The sequence below is a fragment of the Maylandia zebra genome, linkage group LG1 (genome assembly GCF_041146795.1).
Source record: "Maylandia zebra isolate NMK-2024a linkage group LG1, Mzebra_GT3a, whole genome shotgun sequence".
NCBI lineage: Eukaryota > Metazoa > Chordata > Actinopteri > Cichliformes > Cichlidae > Maylandia > Maylandia zebra.
Window position 1 is genome coordinate 37337217 of NC_135167.1, and position 18991 is coordinate 37356207.

The following is an 18991-nucleotide window of genomic DNA, read 5'->3' on the forward strand; positions in this document are numbered from 1 at the left end:
TTTTACTAAATAAACAGAATGCTTCTCCCATCTGTCTATTTATCTATCCAGACAGACAGGTTTTTCCCCCACGTTAGAAATAAAACTGTGGATTCTAATTTTTAAAAATACTTGAGAAAATGTAGAATGTAAAAAAAGGAAGGCTGCCTCTCGCTTCCTGTGACACACAGAAACATGTTCTTCCTGTTGGTGAGTGAACAATATCAACAATGTTGAAAAATATGAATACATTGTTATTAAAATTGTTGCCTTTAACATTGATTTTGGGCAACGGTGCTTTTTTGGGGAAGACATTAAGTGAAATGAGCTTTATATTAGACAAAAGTATCGCTGCTGAGAATTTCACCTAACTTGTGCGGTTTTGTCTGTCGGTTGAAAACGATGGTATCAGTTGAGACTGTGGGGGTTCATGGTGTACACGACAGAGCTGATGAGACAGAGTACACAGTTGAAACACTCCCCCTACTGTCAAAACGAGGAAGTAGACTTTCTGATACGTTAACAACACCTTTTAGCTTTGTGGTGGATTGTAAACTCTTCCAACAATCAGCGAGAGTTATTTTATCTCCACCGGAGCTCGTTTTGGTTCCTCGGTGCTTCTCTAACATAGTATCGCAGTAACAGCGACGACAGCTCGCTGCGTGGCGGTTTCCGGTGTCCGTCCGTCTGCTAGAGGATGGCGTCCGGCTTCAACCGCATCCCTACCACCGCTGGTCCTCCGAGTCCAGAAAACACCGACGGTTTTCGACCAGAGGCCGAAGACGGCCGTGAAAAGCAATGCTAAGCATCTCAAGTAAGTTATCGTGAATTCATTTTTTTCTGAATGCGATTTTTTTTCTTTGCAAACGTGCGAGACTCCGCTGCAGGAGGCGGATTTCCTCCCGCAGCTTCGGGGAGGCCTAGTTTGATATGGGTCCTGCATACAGTGAAGGTTCATATCAAATGTTAGACCAGTATAAACGCTATTGTGGCCTGTCATGAAGCGGCATTTTGAAGCCAAAAAATATAGCTTAAAGCCCGTGGTACTTGAGTCGCTTTTGCAATGTTTGACTTACGACACGATATGCAGTTTATGACCAAGAAATATGGGAAGTTAGAGTGGTTTTCTAGTGAAAGAAAACCGGTATTATTTGCTAAGGAAGTCCAGTTGTTTAGTGTCGTTAGCTGTTACTAGTGGTTAGCTGTTAGCTTTCGCAATTGACAAGCTAACGTCGGGTAGCAAGCTACTCCCTGGAACCGAGGGGAAAAAAATAATGAAATACGTTGTAAGAAAGCGTTTATTTTCAGGACCAAGTAGACAAAACCTTGACTCGTAAACCACTTGCATTTAAAACATACTTGTAATTGGAAAAACTCGTCTGTTAATTTCCCGAGTTACGTTTCAGGAATTAGACCGAACCAAATAATTGTGGTTATGGTAATGCTCAAAGCTAGCTTAGCTGAGGGTTTTAGGGTTTTCTGGAGAAGTACATACATGCACTCTACATCTGCATTAGCTAACTAAATGTACGAAGTACTTTGACTTCTGTCTCTAGTATAAGTATGGGTCAAGTTTTAGGCCTCAAATTTGGGGTATTTTTCAGTTTTTCCTCACCACAGTCTAAACCTGAAATTCAGGCAGGTTTGTTGTAGCCAATAGTAAGTTTTGTAAATTGTTGTCGATATTGAGTGTTACATACTGTGGTAACTGCATGCTTTAATATTTTACACTCCCTTTTGTGTGTTCGCTGGCCAATCATACTTAAATCTATGTTCTTCTATCCAAACAGGTTTTCTCTCCTAGTCTCAGAGGACACGTGTAAACAGAGATACTGCACTGAGCTCTTGTCAGTGAGCTCATTTCCATTTTTGAAAACCACATCCACCATTCTCTCAGTTTGGGACTGAAATTCCCCTGTCATCTCCCGAGTGCTGAGCCCTTGCATGCGAAGTGGAAGATGACGGAGGCGTGGCAACAGCAACAGCATGCAGTGGCTCCACCCTCTGTTGTGCACACGCTTCCCCAAGGGACTGACAACCCTCTGGGTTGCGCTGTGTATGGAGTCGTCCTGCAGCCAGACACCTCCCTGCAGCAGCCCCAGCATGGCCAGCAGCATGCTGTTCAAGCTCAGCAGCCTTCGCTGCAGGTAGGGGGCGAGAGAGGGCACAAGTGCGGAGCCTGTGGCCACGACATATCTCACCTGGCCAACCCCCATGAGCACCAGTGTATGGTAACTCAAGACAGATCCTTCCAGTGCACGCAGTGCATGAAGATCTTCAGTCAGGCGACAGACCTTTTAGAGCATCAGTGTGTGCAGGTGGAACAGAAGCCTTTTGTGTGTGGTGTATGTAAGATGGGTTTCTCATTACTCACCTCCTTGGCTCAGCATCACAACTCACATGGCAACGGAAACAATCCAATGAAATGTTCCATCTGTGAGAAAACCTACCGGCCGGGTTCTGGGAACGCAACCCCCACCTCGTCAGCTGCCAACCCTCAGCAGCCCTCCACCGGGGAGACATCCGGTGGAGGCGCAGCAATCAGTGCCTCGTCTCCTCCTGCATTTGAGGCTTCTGCACCAGACAGGCCATATAAGTGCTCCGTGTGCCACAAGTCCTTTCGCCATTTGTCAGAGTTGACACGTCACGAAAGAATACACACTGGCGAAAAGCCATACAAATGTGACACGTGCGATAAAAGCTTCAGTCAGTCTTCACACCTGGCACACCACCAGCGTACGCACAGCTCAGAGAGACCATATAAATGTGCTGTATGCGAGAAGAGCTTTAAACACCGCTCCCACCTCGTGCGGCACATGTACGCTCATTCAGGCGAGCACCTTTTCAAGTGCAATTTGTGCGAGATGCACTTTAAGGAGTCATCCGAGCTTCTGCATCATCAATGCCAGCCAGAAGGCGAGAGGCCTTTCCGCTGTGGGTCATGTGGAAAGAGCTTTAAGCGGCCGTCTGACCTGCGACAACACGAGCGCACCCACTCTGAGGAGCGACCTTTCCAGTGCGAGGAGTGCCAGATGAGCTTCAAACAGCAGTATGCCCTCGTTCGCCACCGTCGCACTCACAAGAACCCAGCTGACCGCCCTTTCAAGTGCAACCTCTGCGATAAGGGCTTTCTCCAGCCATCCCACCTACTGTACCACCAGCAGGTTCATGGCATGGAAAGCCTCTTTAAGTGCGCCTCCTGCCAGAAGTCGTTCAGTCAGTCGGGAGAACTTTTGCGGCACAAATGCGGCGGCGAAGTGGAGAAACCCTACAAGTGCGATGTGTGCGGCAAAGGTTACAAAAAGAATTCAACGCTGCAGCGCCACCAGAACTCTCACTGCACAGAGAAGCCGCTAAAGTGCTCGCTATGCGACAAGCGTTTCGTGTCATCCTCAGAGTTCGTCCAGCACCGCTGTGACCCGACTCGAGAGAAGCCGCTCAAATGCCCCGACTGTGAAAAGCGCTTCAGGTATTCGTCCGAGTTGCAACGCCATCGCCGCGTTCACACGGGGGAGAAGCCCTTCAAATGCGCAAACTGCGACAAGAGCTTCAAGCAGCGTGAGCACCTGGCCAAGCACCAGAGTGTGCACTCGCGTGAGACGCAGTTTAAGTGCGTGTGGTGTGGCGAGCGTTTTGTTGACCTCACAGCCCTGCAGGAGCACACGGTCCAGCACACCGCAGAGGGCGAGAGTTTTCCTGAAGCTCCCTGCATCCCGTGAGCTGAGCTGCTGCCAAGCCCTGGGCAGGAAATGTGCCAGCCTCCACTTGCTCATTTGTATTTTAGAACATGCCCCCATTAACTATGAGTTTTAGCATCAGTAATGTTAAGACTTGATTCATCCTCTGAGTAAAAGGTAAATCGCCAGAGGGGGTTAGGCTCCCTCTTCTCCTTTCCTTTTTTTTTTTTTAATGCAAGAGAAAGATGTGTAATGTCAAACGTGGAAAGATCTTGATTTTGTTTAATACTGTGTGGAACCTTATCCTGTGGTTGCATGTGGTCGTCTGTTTTGTACCCGTTTGATTCTGTTAAGAAAGATGGCAGGAAAGTCCCGATAGTTGTTTCCAGTACATGTGTAGGCTCCTCTGCAATCCGTGTGCCTTCATTTTCTGTTGTTTGTTTTTTCTGTTTTCTTTTCGTTAATTTTTTTTTTTTAAATCAATCAATCATTTTGTGGTGTTTAATTTTATGTCCAGTATAGCGCAAAGAAAAGTCCTCCCTTCCAGCAGTTGGCTTGAGCTGCAGTATCTTTTCACATGCTAGGTCTTAGGTAGTATCATCTGTTTGTGCATGAATATTTATCACACTTTAATATCACTGTTGTATTATAGGTTTGATTTATTTAGAAAAACATCCAAGAAGAAGGAAAAAAATACAAGTGGATTGTGAAAATGTATAGCCAGTGTCCTATGAAATGTGTGTTGTTGCATCTTTGTATTAAAACAGATGACATGTAGGTAACTAACCTATACCTATTATGTCACACGAACACTTGACATGTGCAATAGAACATGCACAATGTAATATTTATGACTACTGATTAATGGCATAGTCTACTCTGTTATATTATAGATTGTGTGTATACGCTATGTAAACATTGAGAACTGTATAGTGCTTACGTTACCTGCTTTTCTATTTACTATGAATGAGCTTGCTGTATTTTGCAAGCACCTTAGTTCCATTTCCAGAAGGATGTTTAACCCAACAGGACTTCAAAGCATTATGTTGCTCACTTGCCACAAATTAGCTGCATTAGTTACTGTATGATAGATCTAACAAAAGTATTATTATTTTTATTGTTGTTATTATTATTATTATTATTATTATTATTATTATTTTTCAAGAATTGGCCTTGTAATGTTTTCATGGGATTGTAGCCTCCCCTTGGTCCAGATCAGATGTTCAGCAGATTAATATGACTAGCCTCAAAGTTGCCACTTATGTGTTGGTTTGTACCAGGGATAAAGTTTAAAAAAAAAAAGTGTGTGTACCTTTAGTTTACTGTGTGGATTTCTATATTCTGTACAATCTTTGCAGTATATTTAAAAGAAGGATTTGGGAGTTTAAAAGATCACAAACTGGGATTAGCAATGGGAAAGTGAGATGGATGGATTGTGTGCCATGGTTAAAAGATCCTGGTGAGTCTGCTTCACGCTGCAGTATGGGATTAGCAATTGTAATGGAGCACTGATTTACACATATGGATATCAAATATAGGCTCCTGTTCATACTGTATACAGACAATTAAAATAAACCACCCTTATGACAGTTAAAGTGTACAGTGTTTTCATCAGCTGTATTATCAGGAGAATGAATGGATGATGATGATGAACGTTAAAGAGGATAGACATCAGGGATGGTGTGACCTTTCAAGCCAACCATACATAAGGCAGGTTAACGTACATTCTACTTATAATCAGAATTAATTGAATAAATACGGCAGCGTTTGGCGTTTGAAAGGAGGTTAAGTGCTCAGAGTAGAAAAGCGCTATAAGAACCAGTCCATTTACCATAAAACTGAATCATAATATTCCAGCTCCAATGTAAACTGAATTTGCTTTGTACTGTCAAGTTTGCGTTGATGGGTGTACGTGGACATCGAGGTGAGTTTTTAGGGACAAAGGTGCAACTGTTACTAATTTATAATTGACCTGCTATTAAGACAGGAAAGCCTTTACAGTAGCTCACTGAAAAGAGATATATCCCATTACATTCCTCAGATTAAATATAAAAAAATAAAACTGACATGATATTCTGTCATTTTGTTTTTTATTGTTTATTTGCTGTTTATGTGTCTTGGCAGTCTTGTTCTTCCTCGTGTACTAACATAAATGTCCTGAAGTTGAATATGTTTAGAGTACACAAGCCAAACGCCAGGTTGTCTGTCAGTAGGGAAAGAATAACTGGGTATAAACAAATACACGGAGAACTCCATTTATATTTTTTAACCACTGAACAAATTGGGATATGAGGGTTTACATAAAATAGCTAATATTTACTAAACTTAGTTGAGCAGCGCATTCTTTTTAGGTATTGTAGGAATTGTAATTGTAGCTGTTTTTAATGTAATTTGGAAAATTCTGCAGTACAATCAACAGTAAATCCCTACTAGTTATTTATTATTATTATTATAAATTTGATTAGATCAACTTGTACTAGTAATCTGGTAACTGAAAATCATTTCACTTGTAGTTTGGATAAATTTACAAGATGGTGGTTTGAACTTGATGTGTAGTTTGGGGACAGTGGCTCTGACAAAAAGCAATTCAGCAGCATTACTGAAGATTGTAGTTGGGAGTTATGGAGAGAGATGTTAGGGAGACATGGGGGTTGAGCAGTTTGGAGACACTGAGGCGAAGCTGCGATGGTTTGGAAATGAGGGATAGTGACTTTATTGGACAAAGCATGTTGAACATGGAGATGCCAGGCAGGAGAAGAAGTGGACGAAAAAGCAGATACTCTGCTGTCACACCATCCGCTGCTTTATTTTAGATACATATATTATATTAACATGTATTTGTAAAATAACGTTTAGTAAAGACTGACAAAATAGTTAATGTTGATTTCAAGTAGAAGGTAAAATTGCAGCAGATTTGTGCTGCAGTACTTGCCTATCCTGCTACTAAAAACAAACATAAATAAATGCAGATAAATGTTAAGCAGCTTTCAAAAGTTACTAACGGAAAATAATACGTGGGAAAATATTTTGTAATAATTACGCGTTTAAACGGGGTCTTATTTTTCACATCTAAATTATGTCGTTTAAGGCTTGCTTTACTTCCGGGTGACGTTGACTGTCTAAGGGAAGATCATCCTATTTCTGCTAACGAACCGCGGCTAGATGTACCCCCATCATCACCACCACCCCTCCAGTGAAATAACTATCACATCATTGACAGTGTGACTATCACACCCATTTCAATAACTTCAGACGTGCAGCAGCGGCTTCGGTCCACGAAGAGCGACGTATAACCGGAGCCCGCGAGCTAACTCTGATGTTGGGCGGACTTCCTCCGAGCTCGGATATTTCTACGACGAGGTTAGCAGGCTAACTTTAGCCCCGTTATTGATTTCTCGTCACAGAAATGTCACACTGACACACAGCCTGTGGCGTGTATGTGTCCCTTATGCATAAAGACAGAACAATCATCATCCATCGTCTTTGTCTTGCTCCATTATTGTTGACGTTTTAAGATTTTATGCTAAGGAAGCTAGCTAGGTAAACGTTGCTAGTTCGCGTTAGGGGTATGTTTCAGATATGCTACGGTAGTTTAGTGGTGACCAGCTGGACTGGATGCTACAGTTTCTGTTATACAGTGTAAATGTGGTTGGTGAAAAATCCACAGGGTTTGTCTTTAAGGGGAAGGTGTTTATGGCGCTGGTTCAAAACAGGCAGAGATGGATTATTAAAAACAGGCCTTTTGGGCATGAGCCCAAGGGATGCGAGGGTCCCCAGCACTGCACCTGCAAAATCGCAAATAGCTGTAGATTTAAAGGGGGAACGCGGGAGACCTGTACCCCCAGTAAGTAAAATATCTGTATCTACAAAAATCTCCTGAAATCGTCTGATGTTCAATCATTTCTGAGACAGGACCCTCATTTCCCCATCTTAAATTGTGTTTCTCCCAATACTCAATCGAAACCTTTGCCCACCGCAGAGAGAGCCAGCTACACAAACACAAAAAGTGCGAACATGGTGAAAAGGAAAGAAACACCCAAAAAGATTACACTGCAACAGATACTCAAAAATGAACAGAGACAACAAAGGTCTGCACAGATTCACATCAGTACAATTATGTTATTATCTGTGACTCTGAATGCAGGGGAGAAACATAACAAGGAGAAAAAGGTTCCATTGCTATGAGCGTGACATCATTGTTTATTAATGCACAACTGTCAGAAATGCATGCTGGGACTGACAGGCTGGGAGGCATGTTTCTCATTCTTGAAATTCTTAAGACCAGTTCTTGTTGCTGTTCTTAGTAAAGAGAAGCAAAATGTTAACAACCACAAAGAAATTAATCAAAACTACTACAGATTTAAATAAATAAATTAAAATAAACTAAAGTAAGATGTAAAAATGACCCCCAAAACCACAAATGGATACACAGTGATAATACAAAAGGGCACAAAATGACCAGTAGTTAGAAAATGACTATAAACTGCTCTTACTCCTGAGAGGTGCTGACGGGAATATCTTTTCTCACACACACACACACACTGCAGCACTGAACATTTGTATGTATCACACAATGTACTTGCATGTGAAATTAGAGCAGGTCACAGTCTGGTGAAGTCCTTCCTCCTGCGTGTTTTACTCAGGCAGCACTTTCCCCTAAAGCAAATGTGGCATTTCCAGTTCTTTACAGTGCACCTGCATTGCGCTGTCCTGTCATATGTTACATGTGAGAAAAGGCAACTGCACACAATTATCTGACCTGATTGAACCTGAATTGTACAGAGTTTTTCTGAAAATCACTTTCAATAGCACGTTGATAAGTCTTTAATAGGGTTCCACTGTTAATCAGCTTTAATTTCAATCACAATTTTGGCCTCCCAGCATTAAATTAACTTGATTAACCGATATTGAAAATGCATACTTCACCAATATAATGCAAAGCAAAAGATAATCATGTGGTTCTTAAATTAATGCCAAAGATATAGTGAAGTCAACAGTGCTTTCGGATTTTATTTGGCCAAAGACGTGTCCAATAAACACCAGGTAACAAAGATTTATTGCCTAAAGATATGTGAAAGTCTTGTGCAGGTTTTGTTACTGCGCAAAACATGGGGAACTGTAGAGGGAACTCAAAGCTGTTGAGTACTTTTCTGCAAGTTTTATTCACATCAGGCAGGTACAGTGAAGGGAGTGAAAATCTTTCACCTTTGCTTTGTGAAGATCTGCTTGAAACAGGTGAATAAACACCTTATATGTCTGTAAAGAAATTATCACGAATGCAGCATAATATAAAATTGGAAGCCTTTGTGATAAACTTTTTTTTTTGTCACATACACATATATTTTTTTAAGATATTCACGTGATGGAGGATGAATTTTATTTTGAAGTAACGATTTGTATATTAGTTGGAATGTAGCGTGACATGGATGTGGAAGCATTTACATGTTAAAATTCTTATGTTTATATTTTGGCCATAATCGTGGAGCTGTAGTCGCTGCTTTAATCTAGTCCAGGTGATTTTCTTCCTCTGTGGATGACTGAAACTGCCAAAATTTAAAAAAGAAACCACTCGTTTACTTTTATATCAAACTTTATAAAAAAAGAAGGGAAGGGGTGCACATAAGACATCTAAAATTGGTAAATGCAAAGCTCAAATAATATGTGAATGAAATAGGAGCTGAATTCAAGTATATTTACAAAGTGAAATGAAGAAGCATAAAAACTGCTCAGCTACCACAGTTTCTTCAAAAACACTTAGTATACACAAGAAAAATCACATGCTGTGTCTGGATTGTTGTGGTACAGCATCCAGCAGTAGTTGGCCATCATGCTACAATTCCTGAAACCTTGGTAGTGACGCTCTATTAACTGAATATCCTGATGAAAACGCTCTCCCTGTTCATCGCTCACCATGCCAACATTTTCTGGAAAGAACTCAAATTGTGAGTGCAGGATGTGTATTTTCAATGACATGCGACAGCCCAGCTTCTGGTAGGAATCGAGCAGATGCTGAACTTCTTCCTTGTATCCAGGAGACTTGTGGATGTCCAGAAAGCTTTTGCAGAGCCACTTGAACACCACCCAAGCTTCAAACTCAACTGTTGAGAGAGTTTGTTTGTATCTTTCATCCTGCAAAACAGACTTGCTTTCTTCTTCTGGTGACCTCCTGGGAAGTCCTCATCATGGCGCAGGCAGTTAAGAAAGTTGTGAATAAAGTTCCTGCATTAGTCGGCGCCGCTCTTACATACTCCAAACCCCAGCTAGCGACTTTCTGGCACTACGCCCAAGTGGAGCTGGTCCCACCGAACCCAGCTGAGATCCCCAAAGCCATAGACGCTGATGGGGTGGCTGTAGAGCAGGTCATATACTGATCGGAAGGTTGGTGGTAGGGGTGGGCGATATAAACGATATATGATAGGAACGATATAAATTTGGCCAACAATAGAGATTTTGACTATACTGCTCTATCGCGATAGCGCAGGTTGATGATGTCATCAAGCTGCGCCTGTTTTGATCGAAAGCATCGCAGTGGCTACAACCATTATCATCTGCAAATTATGCCGAAAGTCACAGCAAAGAGATGAAGCACTTTTGAAATATGGGGAAAGCCAAAAACTGCGCTTCCTCCACTTCCGTAACATTGATTCATTAATGTTGAATTCTCTCGCAGCTGCTCTATTCCCGTGTTGTTGCAGTATATTAATAACTAACCTTGTATAGAGATTGAAAATGTGACGTCATTTAGGGACAAAACCGCAAAGAATTCTGGGAACTCGTGGCAAGAGGTACTAGCGCACGCAGGCTTTAAATTGAAATCAGTTACACAGCAATAAAAAGAAACACAAAAAATGGCAAGAAGCTGTTGTATCATTAACTGCAATAGCAAGTCGCATGTCAGCCACGGGAAGAGATCGGTTGTTATCGGATTACGTCGTTGAAGAGAAATTGTTCAAGTCATGTTTCCAAAGTAACAAAGAGCCAATGGATGGCCTGGGTTGCAGCCATTCAAAGACCAAATATAACGTCCCAGAACACTCCAGCTCACATGTTAGTCTGCTCCAAGCATTTCCACGAAGGTCAGAGTTTTGTAGTAGTTAATACGTCATTTTTCATAACATAATTGGTGATATAGGTTACAAGCAAGTCTGGCGCTGAACAGAAATTGTCGCGCTATGCTCCTTTGTTTATTGTGCATAAATAGTGAATTGTCCTGACACAATATTGCGTTTCGCTTCTGTTATTACCATGTTACATTGACAAAAACATATATTTTTATTCACAGGGTAAAACGTTTTTTTTTTTTGTATCACTAATTGCCCAGTACGATTACAGCATACAATATTATTGTCACTGCTACATTTCTGTAACGCGTACCAGAAATTATTTCCACTGCTAATTAATTAACGTTAAGCTCAAAGGTCCTATTAATAAACGGTTAACGAATGTGTATTTATGAAGACGATTTGTGAGACTGGTAAACTTACCTTTGTTCGTACGATGGTCTTTCGTTCTACACGGTGCATTTCAAGGTCCTGTACCCATCCGTCGGTAAACTGTACCTGGGCTTGTTGCAGTGACCTGTAGTTACTAAACTTCATGAGTGTATGCACTCACTCCAAGAACCATATAATTATAAATATGAGCGTGGTGAAAGTTGGGCAGCACGCTAACGTCTTTTGTCCACTCTGTGTGCTCGTAAGTAGGGCTGGGCGATATGACCAAAAATTTATATCTCGATATTTTTTAGCTGGATGGCGATATAAGATATATATCTCGATATATTTTTTAAAGCCATAAAGTAAGAACAAAAAGACAGTTCTTAGTCAAAGCTGTGTCCCAGATGTCACACAGGCACTTTTATTAACATAGAGCATAGATGTACATAAAATTTACTCAAAAATAAATTATGAGCATTTATTAAATAATAATGCTCCATAAATAAAAGAAAACAGTGTTGTTTTTCTGCATAACAAAAAGCTCACAATTGTGCAGTCAAAATGTAAACTAAAAGACGCTGAGCACAATAACAAAGACAGATTTCACAGCTGCTCTGTTCCCAACTTGTACTGCGTGACTGACAGCCTGGAGTTTGAAATCTGCTTCGCAACCACGTCTCTTAACAGGTGCCATTTATGGTCCTTATACACAGTAAGGTAATATTACGTTGAAGCACAGTATGTATCACTCCGCGAGGCTCAGCCGTAATGCTCCGACAAACCATCAAGCGGTGCAGCTCCGTAGCTTACCAAAGTCGTACTAAAACATTTTTTGACAGATTGCTGAGCTCTGTGTTCCACATAAAATCGGTTCGCGGCCATCAAGCACAACCAGAATTCATACATAAGGCGCGCTGTCAACATTTGAGAAAATGAAAGGATTTTAGTCCGTGCAGCACCTCTGGGCTGCATGGCGTTAGCGTGGTTAGCTCGTTAGCGTGGTTAGCTAGCTAACACGTTGACGCTGTCCAGTAACTCGTTAACGGAGATTTGCCGTGTCCATCTTGTCGCTTCCTGCAGGTGAAGCGATGGGGGAGGAGGGGGAGTTGTGTTCAGTGAAGGAGAGGCGAGTCCGAGTAACGTTGCGAAAAGACGAAAGTGGACGAAAGAGAGGGAAACTTGCGGCTCCACAAGTATAATTATAACGTAACATAGACTATATCGATATAAAGGATATTGTCACATCTTATATCTCGTATAAAAATATATCGATATTTTTTAAAAACTCGATATATCGCCCAGCTCTACTCGTAAGGGTCTAAACCTTTCACTCCTTTGATTTTGTCCTCGTATATTTTCTTTGACTTTTCATCAAGTCTGTCTTTGTACGGACCGGCATTGTTCTCCTTCGTTTTGTACATTCCTTTTTTGGGGGGCAAAGAAAAACCAAGAAGGTATTGGAGCCAGAGAATGAACGTTTTGCGGTCCTGAGTTCCCAGCATGCAATGTGCGAAAGTCACGTGGTCTGTCAATCTCTATAGTGGATGAATAATCTCAGTTGTTCTCCTGACTGAAGTTTGGCCCGTGTATAGCATCCTGCTATGCGATTGCATTTGTCCCTAACCACCAGAATCCCTCACGTTAACTTTTATCGAGTGGAAAAAAAAGTTGACGTTCATCCTCCAGCTTCACTGTGCTAATGTTATGCTAACACTGTGCTAATGTTATGTCGCTAGCAATCACATAGCACAACATTATAGCTGTGTCCCAAAACGTCGGCTGCATTCTTCGGAGGACCCGGCCTTCGCGGTCTACATGGGCCAGGTCCACAAAGGTTTAAGCAAATCCTTCTGCTTAAACCTCGAAGCAAGAAGTTCTGCTTTGTCTTTCGACAGGTTTAGAGCACAAACAAGATCGTTCAGCTCTGTTTGTGTAAAAGTCTCTGAATCTTCATTGGCCATGTAATCAGGATCTGATGACTCTGGATTGTAACCAGATGCAGCTTGACCGTGTTCCTCGTCACCTTCTACAGAAGCTAATCCATCATATGCCAGTACAGGAACAGGCAGTAAGTCATCATGAGGAACAGGCCTTATTGCAGATTCCAGACTGGGATATACAATTTTTTGAAAATCCTGTTGTATTCACGCGGCAAAGATAGGAATCGCTGAGATGATCTCACTGTTCCAGCCACACCATCGGGATTGCAAGTGGCATTTCGCAGATTTAAGCTGTCACGCAGTCCATTGGAACAACTGTTGCAGATGACATGTGGAGCCCAAGATTTATCCTGGTCACCCAGTGGATAAAGTACAACTTGTACATCATCTTAAGGTCTGTGGTAATTGGGCGACGTCGTGAATGAACTGCACGTAACTGAAAGTGTCTGGATGATTGATACAATTTCTAGGCATGGTAACAACTGAAATCAATCACAGTTAATTCAGTCTGTAACATAAAACACAGGGAACTGTCATTAAATCTGGCAATACGCTTATGGTTAATTATTCCAACTATCATGCAATATGTAACTAGCTTCATCACAGAAGCTACGCGCTTAAAAAAAACTAAACACAGATTTGAAATCGGCATGAAAAACCCACATAAACTTATCTCTGATGACTTTGACCTGTTGACCTGTATTATTGTGTCCTTAATGTTATGCAGCTATCTGCCACCACATGGAAATGTTCATACATTTCCAAAGAGTCTGAGCTTTACTTTGAAGAAAGACCCATAGTTATGCTCCTCTCCTGTCTTCCTGCAGCTGGCGGCTCTTCATCCCATCCTACTGAACACCTTGCTCAGGGGCTTCACTCAGTCAGTCATTGTAGCTCTGTCAGTCTGCACGGCGACTGTGTCAGACCAGCCTGACAGCTTTCATCAGAGGCCACGAGCAGCCAAAGCCAATGGTAAGCACGGCTCGGGGACCTTAGAGCCGCATATTCTGGAGAGTCGGTGCGCTGCCTTCCAGTATCGAGCCAGCAAGTATTTAGAAGGAGGTGAAGGTCCTCGACTCGGATCCTCAAAGCTAGCAATGCCTGGCCCCACACCGACCCTCAGCAAAGCTCGGGTTTACACCGACGTTAATACACAGAAGAACAGAGAGTACTGGGACTATGATGCTCATGTGCCAAACTGGAGGTATATATATACATGTTGGCTTCGTGAGAGCATGATTTTTTTAATGAATTTTTAATCACTGCCAAAGTGTTTTTGCTTTTCTCAGTAATCAAGACAACTATCAGCTGGTGCGTAAACTGGGCAGAGGGAAGTACAGTGAAGTGTTTGAGGCCATAAATGTGACCAATAACGAGAAAGTGGTGGTGAAAATCCTCAAGGTAAGCACTAGACTGACTTTTTTGCTAGGGCTGCGTGTGTGTGTGTGTCTGTTTTTTACCTTTTATACCTACAATCTCTAATTTGTATTGTGGTCAGTGTTGGTCAAGTTACTTGAAAAAAGTAATCAGTAACCAAAAAGTAATCCCGTTACTTTACTGATTACTTATTTTCAAAAGTAATTAATTACTTAGTTACTTAGTTACTTAGTTACTTTTTAAAAACACGATTTACAACCTGAAGAGGTGATAAAGTGATAGATCTTTCACCCCAATTCTACTTTTTCTACATAATCCATCATACAAAATGTAATCAAATGGAAAAGTCTCTTTTTTTAACTTGTTTTATCAGTTTTAATCTCTTAACTTTATGCATCAAGCAAAACATTTAATTATATGCAACATTCTCTGACTTGAATAAATTAGTTTAACATTTAAACCTATTTTCTACACATTCCAGCACATAAAATAAAATATTTTTTGTGTTTTCACTCACTCTTTCAAACAGATGCAAGTAAAACACAGCAGAAAATAAATAAAGTCAAAGACTCAGCGGTCCTTTTGCTCTATTTTCACCTGTAAAGCAGGAGCAGGGTAGGCGGAGGGTTACCCTGGTGTAGGTGTGCTGCGGTCAGTTGAAGAATCCGCGCGAGTGTCTCTGTGAGTTTCCCATCACGTCGCAGCTACTCGGTGCTTGCTCGGATGTTTAGGGGTTTTTTTCGCTGTAAAAAGAAGTTTTCTTCCCACGTACGATGGACGCTAATGTTTTTGTCACTTTTTATGGAATCAAACTCAAAGTAAGGTCAGTACTTCCACACTTTAAACGCTGCACGCTCATACTCTCTCCCGCACTCGATATATTATCCATTGTTGATCTGCACACAGCTGCTGTCACCAACGTCGCACTTGCTTACGTCACTGTCATGAGACATTCTCGCAAAAAAAATCACGGTTTTAGTAACGCAGTAACGCAGCGTTCCTACGGGAAAGTAACGGTAATCTAATTACCGATTTTGCAATAGTAATCCCTTACTTTACTCGTTACTTGAAAAAAGTAATCAGATTACAGTAACGCGTTACAAGTAACACGTTACAAGTAACGCGTTACTGCCCATCTCTGATTGTGGTAACATGAGTCTTCTCGCTTTGGCAGTTATCCATTTCTGAAAACCTCATCAAATCCACAAACATTTTTAAAATGTCTTCTGTTAAATCTTTTCTTGGCACTTGCTGACTTTTCTTTGTCAGATTACTTTCTTTAATCCTGTCAAACCTTACATTGTACTCTGGCATCATCTATTGGTCAAATGGTTTATGAACAGCCTGTGGCATCAATTTACTTCTGGATCCCATCAGTCTGGAGAGAATGCCTCCCCCTCAGAAAACCAGCTGGATGAATGTGTTTCTCTCTGGTTCCCACTGATCAGTTCCATTACTTAGTGGGGATGGTCGGTTGTAGTCCTGTTTCCCTGTATGACTTGCAGCAGGATGAAGGTGGTCTCTGGGACTACTGGGATCTGGCATCTCCCTGGGAGCTGCAGTTGCTGTTTTGGGGTGTCTGGGTCTCTGCCTCAGTTGGTAGCGGTGGGGACTGGGGTGGGTGCTGCCTAGCAATCTTAGGGTGTGGGGCCTGGGGTCCTTGTGGTGGTGGGTCCTGATCCCAGGCTGGATGGCTGCCCAGGTGCCCAGGGTTGCCTGGTGTCCGGCTGGGTACCTTCTTGCACAGGGTTGGTCTGCACCCCGTTGACTGCCTTGCAGTGTAGTGTGTGTTAGCGCACGTTGGGATGTCCGGTCTGCACCATGGCGGTCGTGTGTAACTGCAAGCCCATTGGATGGGGTAGGGTGTCCAGGTTATGGGGGCAACCGTTGCTGGGTGCAGCTCGTCCAAGACCCAGATGAGTGTGCCATGTCCCTTTTGCTGTGTGTCTGTTGTAATTGAATGGTCTCTTTGGGCTCATCTGCACACCCCTGTGGTGGGGCGTGGGAAATGGGGTGCACACTGAGCCACTTGTTTGCTGTTTCTCTCCTTCTGGGCTAGTGCTCTTGTCCTCCTGGTCTTACATATCCCAGCACTCCCTCATACGGCACATTGTTCATACAGTGTCACAGTGGGTAGAGCAGTCATATGGGTGGATTTGCTGAGCCTGGTATTGGAGGAAGGGGTTCACCTCCCCTACCACTCCCCACTGGACGTTGCTGTTGCTTTGGGATCCTGAACTCAGCTCACACCGGGGTGGCAGGCCTCTAGTGGGATTGGCTGCCCATCGCCCCTGGTCCTTGACTCCCACCCCTGCTGGGGGGTAGTATTGCTTCTCACCCTCTTTTCAAGTGTATTTTGTGACACATACACACTCACAAACTTTCACGCTCTTATGTACCGGGGCGATTGTGGCTCAAGAGTTGGGAGTTCGCCTTGTAATCGGAAGGTTGCCGGTTTGAGCCCCGGCTTGGACAGTCTCGGTCGTTGTGTCCTTGGGCAAGACACTTCACCCGTTGCCTACTGGTGGTGGTCAGAGGGGCCGGTGGCGCCAGTGTCCGGCAGCCTCGCCTCTGTCAGTGCGCCCCAGGGTGGCTGTGGCTACAATGTAGCTGCCATCACCAGTGTGTGAATGTGTGGATGACTGGTTGTGTAAAGCGCTTTGGGGTCCTTAGGGACTAGTAAAGCGCTATACAAATATAGGCCATTTACCATTTACCTGTGCATTTTCAAGATTTTGTTCCAGGTGCTGTATTATTGTTTTTGTTTTAAGGTGCACTAACTGGCGATGTATTGTGCATTTCTGTTTGTACTAGGGCTGCCACAAACGATTATTTTGATAGTCGACTAGTCACCGATTATTTATGCGATTAGTCGACTAATCAGATCATCATCCACTGGACGTAAAACGTACAGCTTATTGCACCAGCAGCATCTGCTCTTATATAACTATCATTAGCTTACAGCTTTAAGTGTTTAAGGTGCTAACTAAAAATAAAGACAAGATGATAGTTTATTCAATTTTAATGAAATTTGCAGATTGTTTCGGTGAAGTTTAATGAACTCCTTGCTATCTAAAATATAACAGGACAACGGAGTATATTCTCCAGCATCTCACACTTTTGATAATCAGCTGTCTGCTTGACGTTTATTCAGCTGTGTAAAAACTATAACTTTAATCTCAGACAAACCGATTTACTCAGGAACAAATAAAATACAAAAAAAATTAAAGCTGCAAGCAGCGTTATGAGGGCCCTCGCACCCCCGGCGCGTCGAGCGACGCCCAACACCTGAAACCAGAACGTCCGATCTGATGTCACATTGATGGAATTCATGCATTTAACCACCAGCTAACATTTCAACTCATTCATTCATGATTAGTTAGTCGTTCCACTAGGTGGCGCTCTAACCATTATGTACAAATGGCATAACAAACACTTCCAAGCTCGAGTGTCATCACACCTGAGACGTTTGGGAGAGATTGGACATTGTGTTTTTGAGTGACAGCAGATTACTGCGTTTTGGCGAGTGATTCAAACTCTAAGTGCCGCCATAACCACCCCGTTTCCCTGGACGTAAAAAGCTTCGCAATTTAACAACACAAAGGTCTTTGGATTCGACACACTGAAGAATAGTTCAATCTGATGAAATCCCTTGGAGGAGTTCGTGAAAGTATGAAGCCTGAAAAGAGGAGAAAATGTCGCCAAAATTACACATTAATTTTAAAACGACTGACTTCCTGTTGGATTTGGGATATTGCTCCAAGAGACTTTTTTGTAGATCTTGATATCTCCTATAAGCTTACCAAGTTTCAGACTCATAGATAAAACACAGAGCAGGGGCTGATATTTTGGAATATTGTAGGGGGCGCCGTGGAGCCATTTTGCGCTATTCAAGGAAAATGGTCACATAACTAGAAAGCATTCATCACATTGGAGGTGTGGGCCAAATTTCAAGCCTCTATAAACTTTCCAAGCCCCTCAAAAGCCACTTCATCTTTCATGGTGAACAGCGTTGCCACCAGGGTGCGCCGTTCAGTTTAAAGTCACAATTTTTGCACTGAAGCATCACGAGGGACTGATGGTGATATTCACCGCTTTTGAGGTGGCCACGATGAACCTGTGAAAATCAGTACAACAAAGTGTAAGACATGACATGTCCTGTTGCCACTAGGTGGCGCTGTCCGTATTCCCGACAATGGGCACATCAATCTGTTCAGGGCGGGTCTGACATCATGCCTGTAAAGTCTGGTACTGATCAGACTGGATTTCATGGAGTTATACTAATTTGTTTCTTCATGGCGAGACATCAAAGTTCGCCATGCTGCTGGGGTCACACCCTTTCGCGAAAACTCACAGTTTTCACTGTACCCCAAGACCAACTCCTTAAGGCTTTCCTGGAGAAATATGAGGCTGCAGATGTCACCCATCACAATACTGTACCCCAAAGTGTAAAACATGACATTTCCTGTTCCCACTAGGTGGCGCTGTCCTTGATGTCAAATATGGCAGTTGAAATATGTTCAGGGGTGGAGCCTTATCATATGTGTGCTCTTTGGTCCAGATCGGAACATGTATGACAGAA

The 18991-nt window shown here is 42.6% G+C and overlaps 2 protein-coding genes across 2 annotated transcripts in view; both read left to right on the forward strand.

Annotated features, from left to right (window-relative positions):
* The first annotated feature begins 444 nt into the window (after window positions 1-444).
* On the forward strand, window positions 445-5245 carry znf319a (zinc finger protein 319a). The gene is made up of 2 exons (XM_004566385.5): window positions 445-793; window positions 1770-5245. The coding sequence occupies exon 2, from the start codon at window positions 1938-1940 to the stop codon at window positions 3696-3698; it is 1761 nt and encodes a 586-aa protein (XP_004566442.1). The 5' UTR covers window positions 445-793; window positions 1770-1937; the 3' UTR covers window positions 3699-5245.
* A 1524-nt stretch (window positions 5246-6769) lies between these two features.
* The window catches only part of LOC101475794 (casein kinase II subunit alpha'), a 39942-nt gene continuing 27720 nt past the window's right edge, over window positions 6770-18991 (forward strand). Inside the window, exons 1-3 of the mRNA XM_004566386.2 lie at window positions 6770-7016; window positions 13860-14236; window positions 14322-14433. Coding sequence (XP_004566443.1) covers window positions 14130-14236; window positions 14322-14433 — 219 coding nt within the window. The 5' untranslated portion in view covers window positions 6770-7016; window positions 13860-14129. The remainder of the gene's footprint in view (window positions 7017-13859; window positions 14237-14321; window positions 14434-18991) is intronic.